This window comes from Protomyctophum bolini, assembly GCF_963924005.1.
Source record: "Protomyctophum bolini genome assembly, chromosome: 15".
Classification (NCBI taxonomy): Eukaryota; Metazoa; Chordata; class Actinopteri; order Myctophiformes; family Myctophidae; genus Protomyctophum; species Protomyctophum bolini.
This window is the reverse complement of record NC_137876.1, coordinates 38,379,684-38,399,110: the sequence shown is the minus strand read 5'-3', so window position 1 is coordinate 38,399,110 and position 19,427 is coordinate 38,379,684. Positions and strand designations below refer to the sequence as shown.

Below are 19,427 nucleotides of genomic sequence, written 5' to 3'. Positions count from 1 at the left end.
ATTGGGAACTTCCGACAGAATCGGCCACAAACTAATCGGGGGGTCTACAACATAGATAGATGTATATCTATGGTAGAGTATATTCTACAATCTCCAAATGTATGACGGGAATCATTTGGAAATTGCGAGAGGTAACAGTCTGGCAACGCGAGATTAGCCACAAACGGGATTAAAACACTTATTTATTGAAAACTACGGACTAATACATTGCACTGTGCAATGTATTAGTCCGTAGCAAATTGTACATGTTCGCTCAGCTGGTGTCCGTGCTCCACCCTCAGGGAAACGAAGCCCTAGACTAGAAATCGATCAAATACATCTACGAGAATCGAAATAGGCTAGGGCAGGCCTAGATGGGATTGGGAACTGGGATATCTGTTGCTACAATGGGGTGCCACTATCAATTAGCCAAGACTGTCTTAAATATTTAATAGGCCTACATACTTTATTGAGATTCATTTCCCTACTGGAAACTTCAGTTTCCATATTATATTCTGCAACTGGGACTCACTCTAAAGTCTAAACCCAGAATACATCTTCTTGTCAAGGTCGGAAAAGAACGGCAATAAATAATAGAATGTCGCCCTCGTGTGGCCATTACGTTGTATACACTCGCATTGGAGAGGGTAGAAGATGGCGGATTATAGTATTTTATTTTGTTAATAGGTAGCACTGCAGCCTACCAATATACGGCAATTATAGTAATCTGCAAGGATGAGAAAACAGTAGTCGATTACTAGTAATAAATCCAACCAGTTGCACTCAGTCATTAGTAAAATGGCAACACATGACTAATTTCTGTTATTTACATCAATTTGTTCTAAAACAAACTATAGCTAAGAAAACATGGTTGTGGCAATATTTATACCTTCATATAAAGCAGGGAGTTTGTATTTCCCCCTATCCATATGACCAAAACTGAACTGAGAAAACAGGACTGAGTCTGACACCCACCCATTACGATATGAATTGTATTCAGTCCACTGCAAGCAGATTACACAATCACGATGTTAGGAAGGACAAAAAACCCACACTTTACATTGTGGAGCATCTTTATTATGCCACAGATAAAAGCCAGTAGTTTTGAAAGAGGACCTTGCGTTTTGTTTTCCTTTTTAATCACCAAAAATGACATTCTGCGAGGATGGTGTGTAGGCTGTGATTCTGATATTATAGTATGGTTGGTTGAGCAGTCAGAAATGATGGATCGTAAATCAGGACAGGAGAAGGGTAGGGGGTGGGGGATAGACTGTTGAGGAAAAGTGGTTAGAAGTGCAAAGGATATTGGTGAGAATCAAGTCAGGCTGAGAAGTGGGTGGGTTCAATATGTAGGTAGGTTATCAGGAAATAAAACATTCATTCCTTTACCCTTTTGGAGGGAGAGAGGAAAAAAATAGATTCAGAGACCCCAAAGAAAGAATGCACAGACACAGCATGACAAATTTAGCTTTACAGTCAAACAAGGGGAATGCACACTGGTTCTGCTGAATATACCACATTTATTACTTTTGAACTGATTAATAGAAAGAGTGGGGGCAAGGCCACTCGCATTGCGGTCTTAAGAAAAATGGAGGAAGAAAACTAAATGAAAAATAAAAGGAAAAAAGCAGCGCGGAAGCAACAATGATTTAACTTTTTTTTTCCAAGATTAGGAAAACGAGCAAATAAGTCCAATGAAGACTGTTAGAGGGTCCAATTTTCACGCCATAGAAATTATACACAGAGCAAAGCTCATCAACTTAACATTCCCTCTTCTGCTTTCATTTTTGCCCCTCCCACCTTACCTTCTTTTTCCTGTCCCCCTCCACCTCTAACTTCCAGAGGCACACACACACACACACACACACACACACACACACACACTGCTCAACACAAAAAAGGAACAGAGGGCCATTCTGAATATCTGCAGTTCTCCCTTCGTAACAAAAAGATGGAAGGCGTAGAAAGAAAAAAATCCTGTCGACATCCACCTCTGGTTGAACATCCACCGACGAGGAAAGTCTGCTTCGTCCAAGTTTGTGGATTCAGTCTCCCTTAGAAGATAGGACGAGGGAACGAGGGGGGCAGGCAGGGGGGTGGTTACAAAGAAAGAAGACAAACTGCCCATCTTGACTTGGGGCACTATGGTAGCCAGCACTACATAATTCTGCTAGATTTGCGTGTTTGTGAGAGAATTACAGACTTGCTCTTGAGACTGTAAAAACAGAAGTTGTTCCTTTTTTTTTTAATGGAAAAGGAAAAGCATATAAAGGGAAAAAGAAAAAAACATGTAGTGGAACGGGGTGGGGCAAAAAAGATTTTTCACCTAAGGATGCTATGCATTTAGTTGTAGTCCTATGAATAATTGTTTCCTTTTCTTTTTACTACAAGTTCGAAGTAAGTCTTTAAAGTCAAAAGAAATCAAGAAAGTCTTCATTTAGTTGTTTTTTTGTCCTTGGTTAATTCTTCACCCCTATTAGAATTTCTTAGAGATCTGGATGTGATGGGGTGGGCAGGGGGAAAGGGGGGCCACTGCAGTCTTTTGTCCAAAGCTGTGACTGTTACTTGACTCTTCCTTGGCGTTCCTACGACAGACATATGTAGAGAAAGAGAAAATTAGTAAAAAAAATATCAGAGAAGAGAAATAATATTTAACCAACTACAGGGGGTCTGGGGCCCCTAGAGGGTCCTCAGAGTTACTACAGGGGGCACCAAATCTTTGATTTTTACATTAACTTGAACCCTTTTCCGGTGGGAACATTAACAGAAAACAGCTACAAGCTCACAATGCATGACGCTGCAATACTCTGAGCTTGTAAATCGGTCATTTTTGGCAAGAGGTTTATTGTAGAGAGAAAATAGCAGACAATGTCCTCCATCTTTCTCCTGGTCTCTCGTCTGCCCCACCTTATTGGTGAACAGTAAAAAATACTTGATTTTGCAGTAGCACTTAATAACAACTCTTGATGGAACTTTGAACAAGTATAAATTAACTGAAGTCTTGATAACGGGACAAAAAACTAGACAATGTTAAAACTAAATTATGGTTAGATTCTGCATCTTGTGGTTAGGGACCAGGCGAGTTACCTGAAGCCGGTAATGACTCCGGTTGCTGGGGTTGCTGGGGTACGGTTCACTGCCCTGGACCTCCACCTGCCAAACATATGCAAGTAAAGTGTGAACGTAGTTGGCTTAATTAGGGATATATATTTTTTTTATCATGACACCATGTATTCAAATCAATGCATGTGTAATTTTATACATATATAATACACACACTATGTCTACGGTATATTAATGTTGCAGAGGTGTTGTATCAATGCAACACACACACACACACACACACACACACACATAATATATTTTAACAGACAGTTTAGCGGATGCACCCATCCAGAGAGCTGGCAGTGCAATTGACATGTCATGAACCCAGTTCAACTAACTACAGTGGCAGTGCACCTGCAATGTTGTCAGTATGCAAACACCTGCACCAAGGAAGAAGCATTTCAAATGTTTTAACAGACAATGGTCAAAGACATCCTTGACATGCACACAATTAGTGATCTCACTTTGATTGGTGACAATTTAAGCAAATTACATGTGGCAGACATCAACACATTTTCATGGAATGTCAGTGACAAAATAAATGAAAAACCTATTCTGGTTACATCAGTTATTTGTTTTCTATCGAGAGATTCTAAGGATGTGTGTCCAAAGAATTTCTCCCTGCTGAAAATACAAGTCGCTCTTTAAAGTGAAAACACCAGTCGTGTATGGCTCAGAGCAGAATTAACGCTCAGCGCTTCATCACTCTGCTGCCGTTTCTAGCATGGCCTAAATACACAGCACACCCATAGAAGACAAATCAAAACGTATGCCGCGCTCAGAAAAAGAAAAACAAACAACGCTTACGTGGACACAGTCCATAAGAGTTGACACTGAATTTGAACACAAATGAGAGCATGAAAATCTTGTGTTATTTTATGGTGCTAGTCATAAATAGAGCCATCTTTGCTAATCTGTAGAACTAGGCAACTAGCCTACAATAAACACCCAAAATGTGTCAGTATACCGTCCAGGTCATTACTTTCTTCTTCCAACAAAACATGTGATCTTTGAGGCAGTCAGCAGTAACCATGTAGGGCTTTAAAGCATTATCCCCCCACTGGTATATTCATACCTTCAAGTGATAAAGGGAATGTCAAGTTTGCCTGAACAATGGAGGGAAATTGCTTTAATTGAAATAACCCTTTAGATCAAGCTGATAATGTTCAAGCTTGTTCTGACTTTTAACACATACATTTACCACTTTCAAAGTACAAGTTGAAAAGACAACATACACCAAGATGGTTGAAGGTCAGGGTGGGAAATGAACTTTTTTTTAAGCCTGTCCAAGTTCACCAGTAGGACCTCGATGAAGTCCACACTCCAGTGTGTAATGCATTTGTTTTTATAATAAAGTTGGTTTACTATTAGTGTTGCTGGAGTTTTGTTTCTGGAATGTTTTCCTGACTTCTTCCACGCATCTTGCTAGTGGACGAAGTTGTGCCAGAACCCCCTATTACTTCAAAGAAAACAAACTACTAACAAGACAAACTTTCCCGTCACATTGCCGATAGCAGTTTCTCTCCCCGTTAACAACCCAGTACAATTTTGTTGGCCTATTTTTCACTGTTCAAATCTCAAGGACAAAAAGAGGTGAAGTTCTGAAATGCAAAAAAGTGTGCATTTCCTCACTGTGCTAATTTTAAGTGAACCGTTCCAAACAAAACACATTTAGCAAATAACCTTTTCCCTCTTAGGTTGATGTTGGGAAGAAAACAAACAAACACACTTTCATATTAAAGTTAAATGACAAAACTATGGTAAACACCTCAAACAGAAAAAAATAAATCAAAGTAAAATAATCAAACTTTCAGGTACAGTTAGCTCAGGCAGTTAAAGTAACATGGCCATAATTCATATAGATGAATTCAATTAACGAGATGATTATATGACCCACATCGCTAAATAAAAGGGTACATGGTATATGAAGGCTTTAACAAAACAGCTAAACTGTTCATGGATTCCAGCTAAAATGTGCAGAATACTTTCCAGTACCGTCCTTTGAAGCAGGATCACATATGCAAGATTGAATACCACAATAACAAAAAATAAAAACATGTGAATACCACAATAACAAAAGAAACAAACATGTGGAGTGCTAAAAGTTAAGGTGTCACATTTCCCCGTTATTCTTCGAAATGATAACAAAACCATGCGCACAGCCACACACACATCCCATATCACAGGCATCTCACATGGTACATCCCTGTTGAGGTGAAAAAAACAAAATAGATATGCAATAAACAATTATTTAATATATGAACCAATAACCTCAAGGCAATAACATGCCATTACCTTTTTCACACATTCCTCCTCCTCCTGTCGCTTCTCGTAGTGGGAGAAGTCGTCGAAGATGGAGGTGGTGTGCTTGTATCCGGCGATGATCTTCAGCACTTGCCTGGCCTTGTCCAGCGGTACCTCCTGTGTGTCCCGAGAGTTGGTCACTGGCTTGTTCTCGTTGTTCTCCAGTCGGATGTGCCTCAACTGGCTGTTGGGAACGTCCTTAACGAAGATCCAACGCACGTCAAAGCGCCCCTTCCACTTGTCCTGTGACCACACCCCGGCACACGTGTTGTAGTCCACAGGCGAGCGCATCTCTGCGACACCGCAGAAGTGCCCGCTCCCATTGACACTGAAGAGAAGGTAGAGTGGGCCCTTTCCACCCAGCGAGCGGTAAGCCGCATCCAGCCTCTTGTTGCCGTGCTCCGTGCTGCACCAGATGTTGTACTTGATGGAACGGTGGATGTCATCCTCCGAGTAGCTCTTGATGATGAACACACGGCCCTGCTTGGGGTTCCAGTCAAAGTCCTTGGGGTTATAATTGTTGACCATACGAAGTTTCTCCAACACCGGGTGAGGCTCTGTGGGGACCCCCGGAACCACCCCCACACCGGAAGAGTTGGGAGGTGACTGGCCTGAACCAACACCAGTGTCCCCGAACCCATTGGCCCGGTTTCGTGGTGGGACCCAGCGAGTGGGTTGAGAAGGTTGCTGTTGTTGGGCTGGGGGAGGAGGGGGACCCTGGGAGAGAGGAGGCTGCATCTGGGCCATACCTGGCTGCCCGTTAGGTGGTAGCTGATGCTGCCCCATCTGGGCAACAGAGGGTACCAACTGTCCATTGCTGAGGGGCAGTTGTGGAGTCCCTCCTGCAGTGGCTCCAGGCTGAGGAGAGGCCTGATTGGGCGGCTGCCCGTTACTCGGGATTGGGGGGACCTGCTGAGGGGTAGCGGCTTTAGGCATGGTACCCTTGTTGTCCCAAGTGCCGATGTCCATGTTGTGTTTGATGGGCGGAGGCGGCAAGTTGGCACCGGCCATGCCGCCCTTGGTTTTCAGTTTAGGCTGAGGCTTGGCCGGCTTGCTGGCAATGTCCGCCCAGGAGGCAGGCTTGGCAGGGGCAATAGAGACAGGGGGCATAATGGGTGGTCCTACAGATGATACAGGACCAAGCGGACCCCCACCAGGCAAGCCAGAACCAACCACCTTAGGAACCATGTCCCCACTGCCACCAGGGGCAGCACCACCGATCTTAAGCCCTGCCATGCCCTGGTCAAGGCTGTTCATGCCAGGCGCCTTGTTGAGAGGCTCATTGGCAGCAGGGGCAAATGGAGACTGTCCATCAATCATGGCACCCCCAAGCGAGCTGGGGGCATAGTTGTAGTTGCTGCTGTAGCCAGAGCTCTGCGGTGTGCCCGACTGTCCCTGAGAGCTGCTATTGCCCCATGCTGAGAAGTCGATGCCACCGGGGAAGAAGTTGAAACCATGCTGGCCCAGGAAAGGGTTGCTCCCCAGAGGCCCTGGCTGGCCAAACATAGCGTCCGGGAGGTAGTGGGGCTCCCCGTTGCTCAGCTGTCCATAAGAGGTCAGGTAAGGCATAGGGGGGTCCCCGCCAGTGGACCATGCTGCCTCGTTCAGGGAGTAGGAGAATCCTATGGAGGGGCTGTAGTAGCTGGGCATGTACGAGTCCGACATGGCCGTATAGGCATTGCTCTGGATGGACAGAAAGAGATGACCCTTTAGTGACAAATAGTAAAACAAAAAAAGCTGTTGCAAAGAACAAGACCCCCCCCCCCCCCCACACACACACACACACACACACACACACACAGTAATAATCTGATAGAGATTGCTTAGGGCCTTAGGCAATGAACAGCTAAAGCTAAACTTTTAAGCACAAAAATCCATTAAACCCTATCAAAGTATAGATTCCATAGTCACATCCAAGACTGTTTCTAGGATATATTCCAAAGTTTGTTCCTTGATCTGGCTAACCATCTGAGACAGAGTCTAAATGCAAACAAGTGAACTGTATTATGAGAAAACAAGTGCCACAGTCTCTTCAACAAAAGGATGGTGCATTCTATTGACTGGCAGAATATACAGGCCCCATTCTTTTCCATTATGGCCCACTTCTCAGCATGTCCCTTACTACAGAAGGGCATGCCATCTACTACACACTACACAGTAAACAATCAAAGCCTGCAACAAGATAAAAGCACCTATTAATCTTCTAGCAGAGGAATTTCTTTGTTTAAAATGGTCATACCTACAAAGCCCTTGTGGGCAAATAATTTGTAAGGCTTATCGAAATTGGAGGACACACTTTTGTTCAACATTGATGGGGGGGGACTGGATGGGGGACTATTAAAGCAGTTCAATAAAGAGTTCAGGGTATTGTATGCAGATGACACCAATGAGCTCAAACCATAACAACTGGGTGATTAACTGCAAAAGCTGTTCAACAGGCTTTCCTCCTTATCTTCAATATATTTTTACATGGATGTGGTTAGGAATGTGACAAAAACACAACTTAATAGTATAGATGCATTTACACTGCAATTAACACTTTACAGTAGGTTGCTGATCCACTTTAGACTAGACTATTGTGTATAGTGGCCAGGCAAATTAGTCCAGTCGTACTCGTACAGGATACACATTTAAACTACAAAAGGTGTGGTAAACTAAAGACTGTAAGACAAATTATGGCCTAATCATGCACAATGCGAATGATTTAAAAATAAATACTAAAGAGAGTATGACTACAGTACATATACACCATGGTTAATTGTACCTGTCTGGCCTGAGTATTCAGGTAAGGCTCGAACTCATCATCATTTAAAGTATCCTTTTGGGTCACAGCTCCGTTTTGCACTGAAGGAGAGAAGACATTTACGTGAACAGAGGTTAAAACATTTCTACAAGATCGTTGACTGTATGTGCATTTGCTTGCTCTGCTCAATCATTATTTGTCATCATCACTACCAGCCCTTGTAATTATTCCCTTATGTCACAGGGGAGGCCACAAAGCCAAATGATGGTTAACACATAACTCACATACACACTGCTCTAAACATGTGCTAATTACACAGCCTGATCTTGCACAAGATGATGAATCAGCTCTTGTGATGGATATATAATATTGTTAATGGAAGTTGTTGGAACAGAAGGGGTAATTTCTGTGAACAGAATAGATATTCGAAACTGGTGCCTTCATCATCTCAAATCACATATGTGGTACGTTATTTGAACCAGAATCTGTGGTTACGTTCTTGTCAAGCATAGCAAACTAAACAACACAAACGCAAGGGGTATTCTCAGTCAACGTTAAACGACCTGGAGGCTGGAGTTCCTTTAAAAATATGTTCGGGGTCCGCTAACCAGCCAGATGTTTTACCTTCACGCAGACATCAGGCGCACTGAGAATAATCATGAGACTTCTCATTGTTGTAAGAATACTCGGGTCGGAATGGCAAACGAGCAAGTAAGCATAAGCATTAAGAGGCTCATTTGGATACAGGAAAAGCATGTCGGAAGACGTGTCATTTTCAGGTTAAGTGTAGCAACCAGCTAGCGTTAGCATGCTAGCTAACGACTTAGCTACGAGCGCCAAGAATCCTTTCATATCGTGACGGACTTGGTAGCTAGCTAGAATAAACATACCAAGGGTTGGTGCGTGACGCCACAAACAATGGGAAATCTATGCATGTGTAGCTTATGCTATTTGATGGGTCCCAAACAATGACACAGAAAAACAAACTGTTTTGAAAGGAAGCGTTTGAAAGGAAGCATTTTTCGGTTGACAATAAATCGTTTTTTGTCAAGCGAAAGGCTCGAAATGATAAACTATAAATGTACTCCATTAGTACAATGCACTTCCGTTAGCTGGTGCTTAGTTGTGACATCACCGACGTATCCTTGGTATCGTCGTATCTAGGTAGCTAGGTGACTGGGTTGCTAGGTTAGCACCAATGTAAAATATTGACATTATCATTAGCGCCTCAATCTGGTCCAAATGAAGGGCCGGGATATAACACGACTTCACCATCGAACGCTGTCAGCGCACTGCGAAGCGTTAAGTAACACCTAAAAATCCAAGACAGGATGCTGTTGTGTGTCACGGCACGCTAGGCATTTAAAAAAAAGTAGCCCGCTAGCACGGAGCCATTTCGAGGCTGGCGAGAAGCTCACTAGCAGCAGCAGCAGCGGCGGCAGGGATATGATGATGGGCGAAAAAACACATTACAGCACCGTCAAAAGCACACAGCAGTCGCGACGCAGGGGCAAATAAGTGTTTTAAGGCGTTCAAACTCGAGCTTCCAACCGGGTCTGTCGGCCAACTTGACATTAAAGCTAGGGAAAAAAGCTATCGCATCAGCAGCGCAACACGCAGGGCTTTTCAAAGCGCTCCTTCCAGTCACCCCGCACGCCAAAAAGATCCGCATTCAGTCAAACCACCCCCAAGTTGATCCGCTGGCTCAGATTTGTTCTTACCTTTATTTGCTTGGCCTTTCGGTCTCTGGATTGGGTCCAAGTGATTCATGAAGGTTTGATTTATGAGAAGAGAGGAAGGGAAAAATAGATGAAAACAATGTATTTCACCAGTCCCTTTTAGCAGGTGGTCAGGCCTACTGCACTGCCTGTGTCTGTGAAACTCTTCGCTACTAGCCGTCTCGATGCTCGTAAATGTTCACAAAGTGCCTCTCTTTACCTGTTCAAGAAGGCTGCTGGCTGACATGTCTTTCTTTCCCTGGAGCCTGTGTTAACTCTATTTGTTTCTAATTGAAAGCGGCAGGGTGTAGAGGATGTCTATATTTAATTGAAGAGTTTTGCCCCTCTCGCTCTTACAGAGCCTGGTTTCTACACAATGGCGGGCTGCAGTTCGTTCGCTCTCAGCAGCGCTGACAGTCTTCTCAACATGGCTGGGCGGCCCTCCGTCTACCGATGAGGACATTTATTTACCACGGACATGCGCCCCGCCATGGCACGGAGGAACCTGGAGGAACCCTGGAAGCTACGGCCGCTGCAACTTTTACAGAAATTTTGAAATATATATATATATATAAATATTTGTATTATTATTATTATTATTATTGTTATTATTTAAAAAACAAATGTCAACGCTAAGCTTTTTAGTTATGCTATAGTTATGCACGCCAAAGCCACAACGTTTAGAGCCCTTGGTCTTTATTTATACATTATTTGTATCTTTTTTTGTTTTTGTCTGCATAACGATAGAAAGTTTGAGTTTATGATCATTGTACACTCATTTTTGAGGGGCGCTCCTATGTCTAGCTTTTGGTGTGTGTCCACAAACTTTGTCCGACTGTACAAACATTACAATTTAGGCATTTAGCAGACGTTCTTAATCGAGAGCGATTTACATTAAGCAAGAACAAAAAAAGCATGGGAATACATCACATAAAAAGCATTTATCATGAAACATGCGTAAACTAAGAAAGTAACAGTGGAATATCTATATAATGAAACTATACATATAAACTATACTGTATACATTACATACTATACTATGCTATACATATGTACTATGACGTGCTATGACTACATACAATGCAATTATAGTGCTGTCTATAACATTCTATAAGTCTATCAAATGCTATCTAAGTCTACAGAAATGCTATCTAAACTTAATTCATTGTTCATTCCCATTAACAATGAATGGACAATTTTACGTCATACTGTCTGAGCAAATAGACTGTCCATTTTTCGTCATGATGATGTACGATACGATGATTAGAGCTCCCCTCACTTCACACGGGTGTGTTTTTTGAGGGCCCTCCTAGCTTTTGTCCACACATGTAGGCCTACAGTCTATGGTCCACACACGATATATTTGCCATTGAGACGGGCCGACGGCCCCGTAAAATCTGAATCCCCCGTAAAACCCACCCCTTTCCCTCACTGTAGCCTATATGTTTCTTTCCCCTTTTTGAGTAGGCCTACTCCCTTACGGAGCTATGTGGGTGGGTAGGCCTATATATATATTTCAATCAATCAATCAAATTAACAATGAAAGGAGAAATCAGGTCATATGTGCCTCAAATATATAATGTAAATTAGCACAAAACACCACATTAAATGCCATTGACAATGCAGGGAAATGTACGTCATGTATATGTAGACGAGGAAATCGGCTAACCAATCACATAAATTCAGTTGTTCATGAGATGATGATGATGATGTATAATGATAAGAGTGTATAAGAGAGTATAAATACTAAATTCGGCTTATATTCACATGCTGCATTCTAAATATAATACATTTTCCAAATATATGTCTACTCCATACGAACAATACAAATTCAAACAAAATGCCTTTAAAATGTATGTTGTCTAAAATTAATCCTATTCAGGACTGGAGGTTAACTAGATTAGAAAAGTCTTTGTTGGTTTGACAACTCACAAAAGGCTATACATATTTTGATATAGGCTAGGCCAGTGATACTCAACCTCAGGCCCGCGGGCCACATCAGGCCCGCGGGACCATTATGACTGGCCCACCAATGAAAATCTAAAAAAAAGAAGAAAAAAAAATCTGGAAAATGAAATAAAAATAAATAAATCTGAATGAAGTTATCTTTAATTACATTATTATAAGTAATACTATTAGAGTTGTACTATTACTCGAACGAAAATAAAAGCTTGGGGGGGGGGGGGGGGGGAGATGCAATGCAAATGAAAGACATATACTGTGTATCCCTATTCCCTGACATAATTTTATAGCTAAACGGACAGAATTCTATTTTATTTGAATGATGAAACCCAGCTGCCATTAATAGTTGGAAATGGAAATGGAAATTGCGGAAATGGAAATTGCGGAAATTGTAATTGCGGAAATTGCAGAAATGGTGGAAATGGAAATTGCGGAAATGCGGAAATGGAAATTGCGGAAATTGCGGAAATGGTAATTGCGGAAATTGCGGAAATGGTGGAAATGGTAATTGCGGAAATGGAAATTGCGGAAATGGAAATTGAACCTAAACTAAATTAAACCTTTATTTTCAATTAATTCCACATAATGATCCTGTGCATTACAAAGTAGAGATATATACTCTACCCTTTTGCTTTTAGCAGCAAGGGCCAGTGTAGTGAGTCATGGCTAATAATAATGCGTATAAAAGTGTAACAGTGTTTAGAAAAACACATTCAGATCCAAACATATGAGATGTCTGGTGTGAAATCATCTTTCTGGATTTTTTTTGTGCCATTCCATGTTTAAGCCACACGAGGGCCTCCAGCCCCAGTTTATAAGGTCAGTTCAAGACTGGCCTGTGTGTGCTTTTCTGTGATGTGTATCATAACAATCACATGCTTTAAGTTTACCCATTGCCTCAATTTAGCTAGCTTTTTATTCAAACATATTACATATACATTATATTATTCAAACATATTACACCTCCACACATGCACACGTGTGCACATATGTATACATAAAGTGCATGTGTTCACGCACACACATAATGTGTAGCCTACCCTATGAGACGTATTTCATTAGCAGATGCTTTAGTGTTTATCTGTATTTGTCTATGGATTTGTAACACACAAATACAACAAAACAGAGGCTCCTTTTCTACTTCCTCTGTTATATTTGAGTATCTATTTCAACAAAAGGTAAGTTTAGACACTTTTCAAGTTAGCCTGTTACAAAACCGAAACTATTACATCTTGCTTTAATTAGAGACAAATCACGTTCAAGTTCCCTAAACCAGCCTATCAGAGAGCTAACAGTTGACATCATGCATTGCTCAAGGGGGATTAAATGACAAATGCCTCTCCAGTCACTTATCGTTTTTCAGAGCCGAGGGATGGTCAGATGGCATGTGAGCGACGGGCATCTAAGAAGACAAGACGTGGTTGCTAGGAATAACCGTTCCATACACACACACAGCGACAGACGGACAACCACCACATATACTTTACACAGCAGCACATATACCTACACACACCATGCCCCCCAAGGGGAGGCCGCCAAAGTCCGCCATCATCATGGGGAATAGAGTGATGTATAGGCCATGAAGTTCCTTCAACAGATGTGTATTATATTTAAAATGCATCTTCACAACTCCCAAAAGTGTCTTCCAATCAAAAATAATCTTACCAGAACCAATGAGCAGACCTAAACCTGATTTATATTATAAGTGTTTCTGAATGTAGGAATTTAAATGGATGAAATTATGTATAAGACTAAAGCAGCTATTGCTCAATGCAATTTATGAATAGCCAGGTAGCAATGGAAAAGCAGTAGCAGTGACAAGATATTTGACTTGTGAAACATGCCCAGGACAGTAGCATGGCATGCATGTATCATATTCCTCCTTTCAACTCTCAATCATTTTTGGGTGCTTGACTTTTTTCCCAGGGGCTTGTTGACTATAGCCAATTGGACAGGTGGCGTAGCATGGAGAAGAGATGGCCATTTACCAGCCAATAAAAATAGCTGTGGTCTCCATGATGTCACCGATGAGTAAATCATGGTCCAACTTCTCCTGACTGCAATGGAAGAACTAAAGAGCAAACAGTAGAGAGAGATATGGTGTTATTTGACAGTTCTGTGGTTCCAATATGTTACCTGTATCTGTCTTTTTAAGGTTTTCCTCATGCTACTGTATCAGCATGTCACTTTTTAATGAATAAATCTTCCCATCCTTTCTGTAACCCTAGCTTTGACACCATGTCACCCACGTGAAGCGCACCCTGGAGATTCGGAGGCATCTAAATTTACACACTGAGGAACATGCAAAGGCCAGAAAAAGATCCCTTTTTTGACCAACTATACCCATAACACTGCCATCTTCAACCCGTCACTGCAGGATATAGTCGCTAGCTAGGGTGTGCGATCTAAAGTCAGAGTGTGATCTCACTCCATACCTGGCATTCTGTGGCCACAACACCATGCGGCCAATGTGGAACTCGATCACTCGTAAATCTTCCCTGTTTGACCATGTGACATGCCACATTTGTGATTCTGCCCTCCACCATCCAACCTCCCCCCACCCGCTGCCACCCATGGTGCCCCTCTAACGTTACTACACGGCCCCCTCTGGCACATTGGACAAGGAATGTCAGGGAGGATGGTGACAATCCCTCATATGCAGCTTGGCATGTGTACGTGTTTTTTATGCATTTGTGCACTTCTATGTGACTGTGTATATGTAAGTGCATGCGTGTGTGTGTGTGTGTGTGTGTGTGTGTGTGTGTGTGTGTGTGTGTGTGTGTGTGTGTGTGTGTGTGTGTGTGTGTATAACTCCAGTGACCCACCGGTAATGTGGCGGTGGGGCATGCTCAGCAATAGGATGTCAGGAATGTAGCACTCGTCAGCCTCTCAGAGGATGCTGTTAATTCACATACTGTCCATTTTAGAGAGTTAGCCTTTAATAAACATTGACTGAACATGCAATGCCGGTCTAGTGGAATACCTATACATCAGTTTGTACAACAGTTTATAAACGTTTAAACCAATTACCACCCCAAAGAGTAGAGTATAGACGTACTCTAGTAGAGTAGAGTAATAGACGTAGAGTAGAGGAATACAGTGTCATTATAGAATTGTCATGAAAAGGTACATAGGGACAGTAACAGATGCAGACAAACCGCCAACTTATATCAAGAACAAAACAATATACAGTATAGACCAGACCAGAGCAAAAAAAGCACCAGGGCGACCATGTGCTTAGTTGTACAACCTCATGGCTACCGGCTAGAAGGACAGGCCAAGTCTATTGTAAAAATGCCGGGGGGAAAAGAAAGAAAGACAGAAAGACAGAAAGAAAGAAAGAAAGAAAGAAAGAAAGAAAGAAAGAAAGAAAAGAGCAACAATGGGGTTGCTCATTTTTTATTATGACCGTTGAACATTCAAGTGAAGACTCAATGCTTTGTGTCTATAGTATTTAGACTAATATCCAGTAATCAATATCAGACACATAGCCTATTATATTAGCAGTTGTATTTTTTATTTATTTAGGTATGCCAAAGAGCTGCTCTTAATGGGGACATTAACCATGAGTCAGTTGTCTCATGAAGAATATAGCTGTACAGTGTACACATTATATCGCTGACGATTTATCACCAACATTTGTAGAGGCATAGGACCAAACATGTGGGCCATTGTGTGTGTGTGTGTGTGTGTGTGTGTGTGTGTGTGTGTGTGTGTGTGTGTCAGATGCCCCATAATGATGTTTCTGAACAGCTGAGATGAGTGTGTGTGTGTAACTGGACAATGAGGCAGCTGTACATCTCTGTCTAAGATGCATACACGCACACACGTGCGCGCGCGCGCACACACACACACACACACACACACACACACACACACACACACACACACACACACACACACACACACACACACACACACACACACACACACACACACATGTACACACACATGTACACGCATGTACCAGGGTCTGACCCCCTTGGGGACCAGACCAGACCTTAATAAAGGCCTTGTTGTTTCAGGAGTTCGCTGAAATGGTTTCAGGTTCATCTCCTAACACAGTGGTGGGTATTGCAAGTGGGCCCCCAAATAATTTGCAAAACACAAAATGATAATATAATACTAAGTGATATTTTTTGTTTTTTTTGATAAACGGTTATAGCGCTATATTCTGACTGTATTGCGTGTTTTTAACAATAACAGTGGTCCCCCCATTTCTCCAGCTCTTTAATAAACAGAACATACTTTTTCAGGGTGGTGGCAAATTTTCAACGAATCAGGAGAGAGTACCCATTATCAGCTTGCTCATTTCTTTGTGTCATCACTTCCTATTTCACTTGTTTAGCCTGAGTTCCTGACCTGAAAATGCATTTTCTGTTTAAGGAGCTGGAGAGACAGGGAGACCCCTGTTACTGAACAAACACTCTAGCAATGATTACTATCAGAATATAGGTTATTTAACACTTATTTTAACCAAGGAATATCACTTATACACATGTCACTTATACCTTTAATATTAAGTAAATATTAAGTAAAAAAAAAAAAAAACATTTTTTCCTTTAAAATCTTGAAATGTCTGTTTTTATTGTGACACTGTTAAGGAGCTCAAAGTATACTATAGGTTTTAGGCTACTAGATTATTTCCACTGATCCAAGCCCGAACACAATCAATTGATTGATCATAACATACTCTGAAAATACATGCAGTACACCGATCTGTCTATGGGTGGGCCGCGGACACTTTTGAGATATTCAAGTGGACCCTGATCCAGAAAAGGTTGAAAACTTCTGTTCTAACTAATATAGGCCCTATGGGTTATGGACCACTGAACACTGCTCAGCAGCTCCAAGCTTAGAAATCATAATGTTTTTATTACACAGTACCATTTGGACACATTTTGTATCCAGCTCCCAGCATTAAATGAACACAGAGATTTTCAGACATTCTCAGTCCATCTCCCTTCTTGTCTCGTTCTCACTCACGCAACTCAGCTCTACTGCCTATAATAATAATATAATTCATTTTATTTTATTTGTATTGCACATTGTATTGCCCTTTTCATTCACAGGGAATCTCAGAGTGCTACTTATTTTTGTACTGTATTCATTTTCACGTTTTCATATTAAATGACATTGACACAAAGACAGACAAAACACAACAAAAAGAAACGCATAACAAACACACAAACACAACAACAGTCAAACAAAATTGCACAGCACCTCAAAGGCCCTTAAAACAAGGCTCCAGACTTCCCAAAACAAACTGGTCAGGCTACTACTGGGCCTCACCCCCCGAACCCACCTCACCCCTGCCCACTTTGACAGGCTTGAAAATGCCTTGTTCAGGGTCTGCGGTGCTTGGAAGGCTGTTCTGTTCCACAGGCGCCATGCAGCCGAGCAGAAGGCCCGGTCCCCCTTGGTGCAGAGCATGGTACTACTACAGCCCTGGGGGAGGAAGTTGCCCATACAAAATACAAAGTAATACATCACCAATAATTTAGTTTTATGTAATGTTATTGTGCCCATGTCCTGCATTTTGTTTACTGTGGGTTTAACTCTGGCCTGGCGGAGGCTGATACATTTAAATGCTTTTAAAAGCATTTAATATGGACTATTCACGGCGGTGTCGCAGTGTGAATAGTGGTCTAAATAAAACAGGTTGCCATTATTACCTCAGCTGGCCTGCAACATCTCAGCCAATGAGTGAGTTCCTTTGGTCAGACCTCTTTTAAGATGGGTGTGGTTTAGATGTGCTGCAGGGTCACAAGGAATGATGTAACCTGTGTTTATTTTCAGCATATACACGTAAATGTAGACACGCATGCATGCACGCAAACACACACACAAGCCCCTGCAGACACACTAGCATTCACATATGCTGCACGCGCGCATGCGCGCGCGCGCACACACACACACACACACACACACACACACACACACACACACACACACACACACACACACACACACACACACACACACAGGCAACTGTAGCCTGCTTCTGCACATACTGTTCTGTATATGTAAAGACTTCAGTGGACATAGTAGCTATACAGTATCACTGACTGGACAAAGACAGATGTACTGACAGATATGAGTTTGTGGTCTGGTCGAATCGTCACTCTACCTCTCATCTCGTTCTTGCCACCTTCCTAGTTTGGTCGTTCAATAACAACTGTTCAGCGTGTGTGTGCCCCACGCACGCACATATACACACACAAATTACAGAGTAGAGGGTGTTTGTTTCAAGGTTGGGCAGAGAGGTGAAGGAGAGTTGAGGTATATGTGTTGCTGGGGTAAATGAGGAGGGGAGAGACAGACAGAGGAAGAGAAAAGAGAGAATACATGGGAAGGGGGGCGAGGGCGTGGCAGTGAGTAAATGGAACAGAAAAAACATTTAATATGACAATAAAAGAGTGAATGGGGTGAGTGAGTGATTAGAGAAAAAGAGATAGAGAGATAGACAGAGAGCGAAAGACAGAGAGATAGACAGAACGACAGACAGACAAGACAGACTGGGGGGGAGAAGAGAGAGAACTTTAGTCTTGGCTCATAATACTTATGGAGGTCTCCCTTCCCTTCCGTCAGCTGCAGCTGTTGGTCACGCTGGTGTAACGATGAGCTCTCCAACATTGCATCACTCTCCCTGTCTCCCCTGACTCCAACACTGGCCTGCATTGCCCTATAGCTCTGCCGGCTCTAACTGCACACTGCATACACACACAAGACAGTCCAGTATTGGTATATTTTTTTTTACAAATTGTCACTCCGGATTTTCCAATATATGTGGAGTTTAAGTCATCATGTTGGAAATATATGGCACCACAGATCTGAGAACATGTGATGCATCAGATTATAAATAGTGTCATTTTGCTCAGTTTATGGGGATATCTGTTTGAGGGGGTTGATGCTTGTCATGTGCAAAGTGCCTGCATGATATCCAAATTGCTGTACATACGCACATGATGGTACAGAGCCAGTGGAGAGACTTGTGGCTTATCTGTGTTAGATATCACTTTCTTCCACTGCTATTTAAGAGCATGCTTGATACCGCCAGAATGTATATAAACTATGACCACTATGCTTATGATGTATTCAAAATGCTAAGTGAGATGCTGGCCATGTTCTCAATGTACACTGTTAAATCCTGGCCCCGACCTTTATGGGTCTGTTCGGATCCATTTGTACACTCCTAGAGTTAAAAGAACACTCAGGATTCTGCAGTGTAGAGAACGTAGTAGGGGAACGATGTAACTTCCCTGGGAGCTCGTCCACTAGCATACATCAGAGACATTCCACCTCATCTGACACTAGTCTACGGAATTCTGCAAATATTCCACACTATTCTTCCAGGCCTTCTAAAGTGCCTGTCAAAAGAGACAAGCGTGTACACACAACATGCACCTGTAAGCTTTTAAAACAGGAGTAAAATATGCAATATGATATCTGAGAAGATATTACTGTCCATCTTTGTATGCTTGCCTGAAAAGTTTGGGGAGGTTAATCAGATGCATGGTGCTGCAATGCATCTTTTGTTTGTGTGGAGTGTGTGTGCATGCGTCCGTGCATGTGTGTGTGTGTGTGTGTGTGTGTGTGTGCATGCGCACATGCGT

At 42.3% G+C, this 19,427-nt stretch overlaps 1 protein-coding gene across 1 annotated transcript; it reads right to left on the bottom strand.

Annotated features, from left to right (window-relative positions):
- Window positions 1–1,034: 1,034 nt before the first annotated feature.
- ythdf2 (YTH N6-methyladenosine RNA binding protein F2) lies at window positions 1,035–10,483 on the bottom strand. The gene is made up of 6 exons (XM_080783931.1): window positions 10,070–10,483; window positions 9,853–9,877; window positions 8,153–8,232; window positions 5,380–7,071; window positions 3,067–3,132; window positions 1,035–2,564 (listed from the first exon to the last, which is right to left on the bottom strand). The coding sequence occupies exons 1-6, from the start codon at window positions 10,094–10,096 to the stop codon at window positions 2,541–2,543; spliced, it is 1,914 nt and encodes a 637-aa protein (XP_080640057.1). The 5' UTR covers window positions 10,097–10,483; the 3' UTR covers window positions 1,035–2,540.
- Between the last annotated feature and the right edge of the window lie 8,944 nt (window positions 10,484–19,427).